The sequence below is a fragment of the Cyrtonyx montezumae genome, unplaced genomic scaffold (assembly GCF_038088225.1).
Source record: "Cyrtonyx montezumae isolate F1298 unplaced genomic scaffold, pur_monq_1.0 scaffold_2, whole genome shotgun sequence".
Lineage (NCBI taxonomy): Eukaryota > Metazoa > Chordata > Aves > Galliformes > Odontophoridae > Cyrtonyx > Cyrtonyx montezumae.
In genome coordinates, this window is record NW_027071936.1 from 67261322 (window position 1) to 67272482 (window position 11161).

General features: G+C 52.2%; 2 protein-coding genes across 2 annotated transcripts in view; one reads left to right on the plus strand and one right to left on the minus strand.

Moving 5' to 3' along the window:
* Positions 1-11161, plus strand: part of SFXN5 (sideroflexin 5) — a 377058-nt gene that overhangs the window by 75296 nt on the left and 290601 nt on the right. The gene's annotated exons all lie outside the window — the stretch shown is intronic.
* On the minus strand, positions 3410-8741 carry LOC136048381 (homeobox protein EMX1-like; the record flags this gene model as incomplete). The annotated part of the gene is made up of 2 exons (XM_065736032.1): positions 3410-3922; positions 8427-8741. Coding segments are annotated over 2 exons (483 nt in total), but the record flags the coding sequence as incomplete, so codon positions are not given.

Consider the following 11161-nt stretch of genomic DNA (forward strand, 5'->3'; position numbering starts at 1 on the left):
CTTCCAGAACATTGTGCCAACTATAGGTGCATTGCATATATATATATATGTATATCTTTGTATTTTTTTATGTATATAAGGGCAGCAGGGTTGAAACCCACCTTCAGCATTGGGCCCCAACCCTACTGCCTGTCCCCTTGTTGTCCATTGGTCTGTCCCTTTGCCATGGGAGCAGCACAAGTTAGGTGCAGGAGGAGGCCCACCACATTTTGATGGACATGTGGTCCCCTTTGGGCAACATGAGTGTGGCCACATCCCCACTGCGACGTCCAGAGGTGTCCACCAAAGCCTCTGTAGATCCCACAGCCATTGCAACGCTGGGACTCTTGCTGCAGAAGCAGCTGAATGGTTCTGCAGACACCGACCTGACCTTTGGGGAAGCACCAGCCTGCAAAGCTCGTTTCACCATGGCACACCCCAATCACTGCTGTCCCTTTTGGGAGATGTCCTTGCCCTTCTTGCACTTTGCCCAATTGTTTGGCAGTTGGGATCTGGTCGAGAAGTTGACTCAGCGTGGAGCTTAACTCTTGGTACAGCCTGAGAAATGAAAAGCATGGCCCTGGAAAGCGATAGCACATTAGTACTGTTTATTAGGACAGCAAATTGTGCCAAAAAAAAAGAGCTAATGATAACATCATACGCATTCACTTAATAGCTAATTAATCTCTTCGACTCTCCTAATGTACAAAAGGAGCCTTGGGTTTGCGAGAACAACCCAACCATTTGCATTTATTATTTCCTATAATTGGGGAACTGGAAGGAATGGGAAGGAAAAAAAACCCCACCTCACACATCAAGTTGTTCACCTCAGCAGATAATAATAATGAGATGATCATCTCCAGTAGTATTTAATTAGAAATGTTGCAGCTAATTGATTTCTTGGATATGTTAATTAAGAAATAATGAGGACCAGGTTGCAGCAAAAGGTGCCAGCGAGAAGTTTGATTGCCTCCTGGCAGAGGTGTCCTTGGGTTGCTCCCCGTGCTGGCCTGGGGATGGCTCATGGGCTGTGTCAGCCCTGTCCCTGGTCCTGCAGCGGCCCATGAGGGCAGGAATCGAGCCCACGGCTCAATGGTTGGTTCCTTCTTCCTTGAGAATGAGTTTTAAGAAGTAACCAGGTCTGACCTTGCACATCCCTTCCCTTTGGATTTCCCTCTCAGGATGGAGGGAGCGGGTCGCACAACAGCCCCGAAAGATCTCTGCCCTGCTTCTTCCCTGGGCAGCCTGATCTACTGGTTGGCAACCAGTCCACGGCAGGGGGGATTGGCACTGGATGGTCATCAAGATCTCCTCCAACCTAAGCTGTGCTACAATTCTGTGGTCTTTGAGGTCCCTTCTGACCCAACCATTCTGTGATCCTATGGTTCTGTGATAACAAATATTCTAAACCGTTGTCCTATGTGCCCTCACAACCCCAAACTGCTTTTTGGGGATTTGCCTCCTTTCTCAGTTTTCCTTCCATGAGCTCAGGCTCCATTCCTTTCTCCTCCTCACTCACTGTTTCACTCCATCCCTGCACAACTGGAGTCATCACCTTCGCAGACCTCAGGTTACGCCGGGTTCCAACTCTCAGCCCCTGGCACCTCCTTTAGTCCCATTGGGAATCAGCCCCTTGTGACATCCTGGTGGCTTTGTATGGCTGCTTCCTGCCCGACCTCGGCGGGCATCAATCCCGGCCACGTCTTCCAGCCACACACCCCGGCACAGCCCCGAAACGCACACAGTTTCTTTTTAACCTTCTCAACAGATTGATAGACCGCAACACTTTGTGTAACACTTGGACGTGTCTGGAATAAAAGCATTTAAAGACTTCATTGGCTGTTATAGCAGTTGGGGATGGGATGAGGGCCGAGAGTGAAATCCGGGTCTCGGGTGGAGATTGTGACTGAAATATAGGTTCAAGTGGGGATGGAGGGCAAAACTGGGCTCTGGGTGGATATTGGGCAGATGGCAGCAAAATACGGTTCTCATTGAGTACTGGGGAAATTGGGAGCAAACTTTGGGTCCATGCTCAGAACTTGGCATGGCCAGTAGCACTGATGGAAGGGTCGACAAAGATCTGAAGCTTTTAATACCTCATTGATAAAACAGCATTTTCTGTGTGCTGTTTGCAGAGGGGAACTGCTCTGGGGATGTGACTTTTCCCCTTGCACACAGGGAGAGGGCTACCCCTTTCCAAACAGCAGAAATTATGTATCTCTGTATATTACTACTATATTTGCATATATTATATTTCTCTATTTGTGTATATCATATTTATTTGTGTGCATAACTCATATCTAGTGTGTATATATCAACCCAACGGGTTGATGGTTGGACTTGATGGGTTGATGGTCGGACTTGATGGGTTGATGGTCGGACTTGATGTGTTGATGGACTCGATACGTTGATGGACTCGATGGGTTGATGGTTGGACTCAGTGGGCTGATGGACTTGATGGACTGATGTTTGGACTTAATGGGTTGACAGACTCGGTGGGTTGTTGGTTGGACTCGATGGATTGATGGACTTGATGGACTGATGTTTGGACTTAATGGGTTGACAGACTCAACGGGTTGTTGGTTGGACTTAATGGGTTGACAGACTTGGTGGGTTGTTGGTTGGACTTGATGGACTGATGGTTGGACTCAGTGGATTGATGGACTGATGGTTGGACTCAATGGGTTGATGAACTCGATGGGTTAATGGTTGGACTTGATGACCTTCACGGTCCTTTCCAACCCAAATGATTCTACGATCCAACCTTAACGATAATTCTATATATATGATTGTCATAAATGCCCTTCCCTGGGAAGATGCAGGAAGGACCTTCATTCCTCCCACCCCAATCCTGGGGCTCCAGCAGTGCCTGTGCCCAGGGCTCCTCCAGCCCCCAGCACCCCATTTCTCACCACGTTGTGTGATTGCCCCTCCCTTGACATCCAATACCCAGCACAGGTGTGACAGCTGCCAGCCCCTGAGCACCACATACCTGTCATACCTGCAGTCACCCCCCTTCTGCTTTCTGTCACTGTGTTACCCCTCTGACACCCAACCTGGGAGGCGGGAACGCTGCAGAGATGCCACCACAACGAATGAGCTCTCCGCATCCATCAGTCCCATGGCAAGCCAACCCCATGGTGGCTACCCCCAGTGACACTGCTGTCCTTATGGCCATGTCCTCATGGGACATTTCTGTGGTGGGCAACGGGGGCCCAACCCCTCTGAGGGAACCAGACGTACTTCGAGCACGTTTTGCTTTTTATTACCACGCAGTAACATACACTACAGCGGCAGACTACCTACGACGGGGGAACGCACGCACACGGGCACAAAAAAAAAATAAAAATAATAAAAATAAATTAAAAAGAAAGAAAGAAAAAGGGAAATAATAAGAGACAGAGAAAGGAGGGGGTGGGGAGGGAAAAAGGAAAACGAAGAAAAAGGGTTGGAAACATTGAGCTCGAAGGTAGGACGTTGGATGCGACCTCACGGCTGACGGGCGGTCCCCACGCGGAGGAGGGTGCGTGGTCATGTCCCGGGGTCCCGGCAGCCTCCTCTTCCTCCCGGGCTCAGTGGGAGAGCCCCAAAACACGCCCCGAGGGCTGCGCTGGGCACCGGGCGGTGGGGGGGGGGGGGACGGATGGGCCCCGGTGGGGCGGCAGCGGCGGCGGCGGCGATGTCCCTTAGAGTTCGTTGGGTGATGCCGCACGCGTCCCCGCGTCGTCCCCCGGGTTCCTGTGCATGGCGGCTGCACCAGGAGCCTGTCCCTGCCTTAGTCGTTGGAGGTGACGTCGATGTCTTCTCCGCTCGACTGCTTGGTGGCGAGGCGCCATCGGTTGATGTGATGGGAACCTTTCTTCTTCTGCTCCGAGTCCGGCCCTTCCTCCTCCAGCTTCTGCCGTTTGTATTTCGTCCGTCGATTCTGGAACCACACTTTCACCTGGGGGAGAGGGAGCAGAGGAAAAAGACCCATTTTCCTCCAAAAGTAGCCAGGAAGAAGTCCCTGTCCACCAGGAGCGCACCCAGGTCCCCCTGCCCTGCCTCAGTTTCCCTTTCTGATGGCAGGACCTTGGGTTTGGAGGGAGCTCATCACTCAGGTGCCCACCACCCTGGAGCCCATCGCACTTGTGCCCATCACACTGGTGTCCATCACCCTGGCACCCAATGTCATGTCCACCAGTGGCCATGGAGGTGACACACAGAGCTGTCCCTGCACACTCAGCCCAGAGCTGTGTCCCCACGCTGAAGTGGCACTGCGGTGGTTCAGTTCAGGGCACAGTGTGGCAGCCCCTCACATCCCTGTGCTCAAAAATGGGAGAAAAAGGAGCATTTCGGGCTTAATCCCTTGCATCTGTGGGTCAGTCTGTGCAAAGCACGAGGGATGGCCCTGAGGCTGTCAGGCACTGGGGTTCCGCTGCAGATAACCAGGAATTTAATTGGAGATGATTAATTCACCATATTCAGATGTAAGGAAATCTATTTCACTGTGACAACGGTCAAAAATTGCCCCAGGAGCTGAAGAGGAGCAGCGTCCCCATCCCCAGACTGTCACTCCTAACCAGCCTGAACCCACTGCCACCCCAAACCTGCAGTGACAGCCATGGCACAGAGCTCCGTGTGGGCTGAGGGAGCCACCCAGACACCAAGAGGTGCAGGACACTGCTGGCAGGATGCTGTGCAGGGTTGTAGGATGCTATACAGGGATGTAGGATGCTCTGCAGGGATGCAGGATGATGTGTAAGGATGCAGGATACTATACAAGGATTCAGTGGTGCCTACAGGGATGCAGGATGCTGTGTAGTGACGTGAAATGCTGTGGAGGGACATGGGATGCTCTGCAGGGATGCAGGATGCTGTGTAGGGATGCAGGATGTTATACGGGTATGTGAGAAGCTGTGTAGGGATTCAGGATTATGTTTAGGGATGCAGGATGCTGTGTAAGGATGCAGGACGCCGTGCAGGGATGCTGAGTAGGGATGCTGTGTACGGTTTCAGGATGCTGTGCAGGGATGCAGGACGCTGTGTAGGGTTTCAGGATGCTGTGCAGGGATGCAGGACGCTGTGTAGGGTTTCAGGATGCTGTGTAAGGATTCAGGATGCTATCAGGTCCGCTGCCCGCAGCAGTGCCCGCTGCTGCCCGGCTCCAGCCCCGCAGGACAGACACTGTGTGCCACCAGGTGCCGCTGCACGGCCACCGCTGCCAACCGGCGCAGAGCGGGAAGGAGCTTTCACGTCCCAGCACTGCCCCCATCCCGGATCGTGTCCCTCTCTCCCAGGGCACCATCCGCAGGCGATGCTCTCCCTCTGCTCCGCAGCACAGCGAGGCCAAGGTCCTCCTTCTGCCTTTTGAAGGGCAGCAAAACCCTTCGGAGCACACAGCCCCCACGGCTGCTTATCCCAAGGAGCTCTGACCCCTGACCGTTCCCTTTTGTGGCTTTTCCCACTTGCATTCAACCACGGTGAAGCTCTCAGCCCCTGGGAGCTCAACATGAGAGAAGTGGGGCAGGAAGCGATGCGGACGCACGGCCGAATCTTTGGGAACAGGAGCTGAGTGTGAGGAGTCCCACATCCTCCAAGCACAGCTCAGCTCTGAGGAGCCCATCCCAATGGGACCGCAGCCCCCAGAGCTGCACTGGGAACGGTGATAACCAGCCCTGGGGTCTGTACATTTAAACCCAAAACATTTTGGGTTTTGTTCCTTCCCAACCCGACATTGACCACTGCGGTGCTGAACGTCTGTGCTGCCCTGTGGGTTCTCAGGGTCCTGGTAACGGATGGGGACTGTCTCCTGGTGGCTCCTCCATCCCATTCTCAGCCCTGCACACACACACAGTGCCTTCCTGCACCTAACGATGGCAATCCCATATGGAATCACGGAGTCACTGGATGATTTTTGAGGCCCTTTCCATCCCAAGCTATTCTGTGATTTCACGGAAGCCAGAATAGACCTCTACTACCATCAAGTCCAACCATAAACCACCACCACCACCACCATGCCTGCCAAACCACAGCCCTAAAGCACGGCCATGTACACCGAGGGACCCCGCTCTGCCATGGGGTGTTGGCCCAGTTTTGGTTATATGGCCATACAGGGAGATGAGGCCGTGACACACACCCCGTGTGGCCACACATCCCCAAGGACAGCACTTGGATTGCGACAGGAGGTGCTACACACGCCTCCAGCACACCAACCCCTGATGTGACACCACGAAACCGCAGTCACTCTGCACCTTCTAAAAAAAACCCCAAACCCATCAGTTCATTTTAGGGACGCACAGGGGCTGCCGAGAGAGGGCCCCAAAAGCAGCACACCAACCCAGGACCACAGCATCGGCACTGACGTCGCGCTCTGGGACCTGGAACAGTCCCCAGGGTTTATCTCAGGGTCCCATCTTTCTCCTCCTGTAACTCCCAGGTATTTGCAGGCACAGTTAATGATTACCACTGCCCTACAGGAGCCGCAGTGCGCTCGGCCCTGCAGCGGTGCGGGGAGAGATGCGGGATGGCATCATCCCACACCTTGCAACCAGAGCGAGGAGGAGGGCTGTGCTTTGGCATGGAGACAGCGTGGGTTTCCTGCAGCTCCGTGTGGGTCTATTCCCACTCGGGATGTTCTACCATTCTACCACCCCATGGCTCTGTGAGCTCAGGGGAGCAGTTTCCAACCCGGCGCATCCCTGTGCTCACCGCAGTGTCCTGACACCACCACCAACGGGCACAGCAGCACCGCCACCCACAGTGCCCATCCCATCACAACACCCCGTGGCACAGCACCCACCCGTGTCCCAACCCGCCCCACGTGCACGTCCCACGTGTCCCTCCAGCCCCACAGTGCCATCCCCACAGCTCTGCGTCACCCCGCACACGCACACCCCACAGCCTCTCCTCGTGCTCCGCGCTCCCCGTGGGCACAACCCCATCCCCGTCCCACTCATGTTTGCTGTGGGCTGCGTGCTGCCCTTCTTTCCAATCCCATTTTTCCCCAGTCCTGTCTTTCCCTAATCCTATTTTCCCCCAGTGCCATTTCCCCCCAACCCCGTTTCCTCCAATCCTCCTTTTCCCAATTCCTGGGGTCCCAGACCTATATGGGAAGGGGTTAAACACCTCCCCATTTCCCAGTGATGCACGAGGACTCAGGGACCCTTTCCCCCTCCCTTGGGGCTGCTCCAGGTGTTGTTCTCTGCCTGTGCCCGGGACCAGCCCTTGGCATGGAGGAACACCCCATAGGATGCTCCAGGAGGTACGGGTGCTTCCAGGTAGGTTTGGTGGATGGAAAGCAAGGGGGTGACAGCAGCACTGCCACGGGACGTGCCTTATTTTAGCAGGTAACCACTGTAAGGGTGTCAGGGCCAGAAAACCCTCCCTGCTGATCCCATCATCAGAATGGTGGGACCATAGGATACGGGATCACAGAATATCCCGAGTTGGAAGGAACCCATAAGCATCACCGTGCCCAACAACCCCACATCGACGCACGCGGGGTTGTTTCCGTCTGGGTCATTAATAATTACATATCTATCTATATAAAATTAAATTGAGATGCGTAGAAACACATAAATTGAAGCCACGAAGCTGAAGGGTTCCCCTCAGCCCCTTCACACCACCCCACGTCCTTGGGACCGATGTACACCGACAGCTTCCCCAGGCACGGCCATCCAACGCCGCAGAGCGGACTGCAGCGCGTGCACACAGACAGGAACGGCCAACGAAGCCGACATCTATTGCTTCTCTCCCCTCCTCTCTGCTCGGGTGGATTTAGAGGCAACGTGTGCTGTCAGGGGTCGGGCAGCATCCCCCTGCTTTGCTTTAATTTCCAAGGAGATCATAAAAATGGATACGGATTAATGAATATAAACGCAGGCCAAACGGTGCAGAATTGAGCTGAAGCCATCTCAGCTGTCTGCATCGCTGAATACTACAGGACACGGATGTGAATTAATATCAGAGTACCTCCACCCGGAGCACCGTGCAGCCCCAATTCCCCCTATTTTCCCCTTTGCACCAACACTTTTCCATTTGCCCCTCTGGGACCTCCCGGGCTCCCTCGTTTCCTACACCGAAGCGTAAATGAGAGCGCAAAGCCTCCCGCAAAATCCTGAAAGATGGGTCGGCACAAAGACACCGAGACGATGGCTTTTGTGCAAGGGGCAGTGGGGGTGACACAGGTAATGGGGTGACACCACCACCGCTTTGGCCACCGCGTTTTGAAGCACGACTTTGGCACTCACACCGAGCGAAGGAGAAACAACGCCGCTCAACAGCTCCGACACGAGAGCGCGGGGACGCAGCATCCCCACCCCGACCCCACGCAGAGGTTCCCATACACCGTTCCCGGAGACCCAACCGACCGAGCACTCCTCCACCAGCACATCCCCCCCCACCACGGTGTCATGCCCCCTGCCCAATTGCAAGCTGCTCGCCGGGTAGCGATGGCTGCACCGTACCTGGGTCTCGGAGAGGCTGAGGCTGCTGGCCAGCTGCTTGCGCTCGGCGCCCACCACGTAATGGTTCTTCTCGAAGGCCCTCTCCAACCGCAGCAGTTGGGACGGGGAGAAGGCGGTGCGGATGCGTTTGGGTTTGCGGGCGAAGGGGCCGTGCAGGAGGAGGCTCTCTTGGGACACTTCGCTTCCTGAGGGTAGAACGGCGGCGTCACGAGAGGGGCATCGGTCCCGACGCCGAGCGGTGGGGATTTGTTGAGGTGAAAAGGGGGGAGTGGGGGACAGCCCGGTGTGGGATGGGGTCAGGGGAGGGCAGAGGCTTGTGGGATTTTAGGATCACGGTCGCTGCTTGGCGAAGGGGAAAAGGGAGAGAGGAGGGGAGAGGGGGAGAAGCGAATGGAGAGAGCTGAGAGGGAAAGGAGAGAAATGGCGAGAGGGGAACGGGAGAGGAGAAAAGTGACGGGGGGTGGAGAAATGAGAAAGTCTGAAAGTGAAAAAGAGGGGAAAAAATAGAGGGGAGAAAGGGAGAAGTCGGGGAAAGGTTAGGAAAAAAAAACCTGAAGAAGTAAAAAGAGAGGGGAAAAGAAATTAAAAGAGAGGGAAGAAAGCGCGGGTGAAAGAGAAAATGAGAGAACAGGAGAAATTCTCATGGAAGGAAACAGAATAAGAAATACAAGAACAAAAAAGAGAAAAAAAGGTAGAAGAAAAAGGAAGTAATGAAAGAAAAGAAAAAGAGAGAAATAAAGGAAAACTAAGAGAAAAATAGAGAAACAAAAAGAGAAGAGAGGAGTCGGAACTGAATCCTCTTTAAGGTCCTGTGCACTCCAAACCATTCTATGAAGGACAGAAGGAAAAAGGTTTGAAGGAGTGAAGTGAGAGATGGAAAAAGATCGAGGGGAGAAAGTAAGGAAGAGAGGAACAGGAGAGAAATAAGGCAGAGAAGGAGGCAAAGAAATAGAAAAGAAGAAGAGGAAGATGAGATTTAGGAAAAGAGGGGAACAGAAGGAAAGAAAAAATGAATGAAAGGTAAAATAAAAAAAGAAAGGGAAAAGAGGGAAGAAAAAAAGGAAAGGAAAAAAATTAAAGAAAGGAAAAGAATCAGAGGAACCCAACACGGAATAAACAGATCAGGGGGAAAACGCTGCGGGGCCGTGAGCACCGGGAACTGCAATGGGCACTGAGTCCCTGCACGGAGCAGGGAGGGGATGGAGAGAACCCAACGGTAACATAACCATAACCCAACGGTACGCAACCAGAATGCAACAGTAACACAACCATAACCCAACAGTAACACAACCATAACCCAACAGTAAACACAACCATAACCCAACAGGAACACAACCATAACCCAACGGTAACGCAACCATAAACTCAACAGTAACACAACCATAACCAACAGGAACACAACCATAACTCAACAGTAACACAACCATAACCCAAAGGAAGCCACCACCGTAACCCAACCATAACCCAATGGAAACACAACTGTAGCCTGGTAATAACCGGGTGATAAGCTGGGATAACTCGATGGGTTGGAACTGATTGGGGGCAGTCCTGTAGGAGCATTGGTGATGGGATGAGAAGGAAAAGGGGAAAGGAAAAAAAGGAGCAAGGAAAAAAGGAGCAAGGAAAAAAGGAGCGAGGAGAAAGGGAGAGAGAAAAGGAAAGAAAATGAGAGAAGAAAATGAGAGTAGAAAAGGAAAGGGAAAGAAGGAAAGGGAAAGGAAAGGGAAAGGGGAAGGGAAAGGAAAGAAGGAAAGAAGGAAAGAAGGAAAAGGAAAGAGAAGGAAAGGAAGGAAAGAAGGAAAGGAAAGGAAAGGAAAGAAGGAAAGGAAAGGAAAGAAAGGAAAGGAAAAGGAAAGGAAAGGAAAGGGAAAGAAAGGAAAGGAAAGGAAAGGAAAGGAAAAGGAAGGAAAGGAAAGGAAAGGAAAGGAAAGGAAAGGAAAGGAAAGGAAAGGAAAGGAAAGGAAAGGAAAGAGGAAAGGAAAAGGAAAAGGAAAGGAAAGGAAAGGAAAGAAGGAAAGGAAAGGAAAGGAAAGGAAAGGAAAGGAAAGGAAGAGGAAAGAAAGGAAAGGAAAGGAAAGAAGGAAAGGAAAGGAAAGGAAGAGAAAGGAAAGGAAAGGAAAGGAAAGGAAGGAAGGAAAGGAAAGGAAAGGAAGGAAAGGAAGAAGGAAAGGAAAGAGAAAGAGAAGGAAAGAGAAGGAAGGAGAAACGAGAGAAAGAAGTAAAAGGAGTAAAAAGGAGAAAATGGAGAAAAATGAAGAAAATGAGAAAAGAGAAACGAGAAATGAAAAAGTGAAAGAAGGAAACAGAGGAAAAAGGAAAGGAGTGAGGGAGAGGACACCGGGGAAAGGAAAAGGGAGAAAACAGAAAGAAAAAAGAAAAGAAAAGAAGAATGAGGAGAGAAAGTGGGGAGACAAAGTTAAAAATTAAGAAAAACATTTTTTTTCTAGAAAAAATAAGAAACAAATTAAAAAAGAAAAGGGAGAAAGTAAGAGGAGAAATAGACGAGAAGGAGAAGAAGAAGGAAAGAGAGGAGACGGGAAAAATAACGGAAAGAAGGGAAGAAAAAACGGGAAGGAAAGAGGAAAAGAGCAGAAGGGAAAGAAGAAACGCAAAAAGACAAAGCTCGAAACGCAAACCTCCGCCGCATTCCCGTTCCCCGCGGCGGAGCCCGACCTCCCGCAGCCCGCGGAGCGCAGCAACAGGTCCCGGTGCGGGGATGAGGGACACGGTGCGGG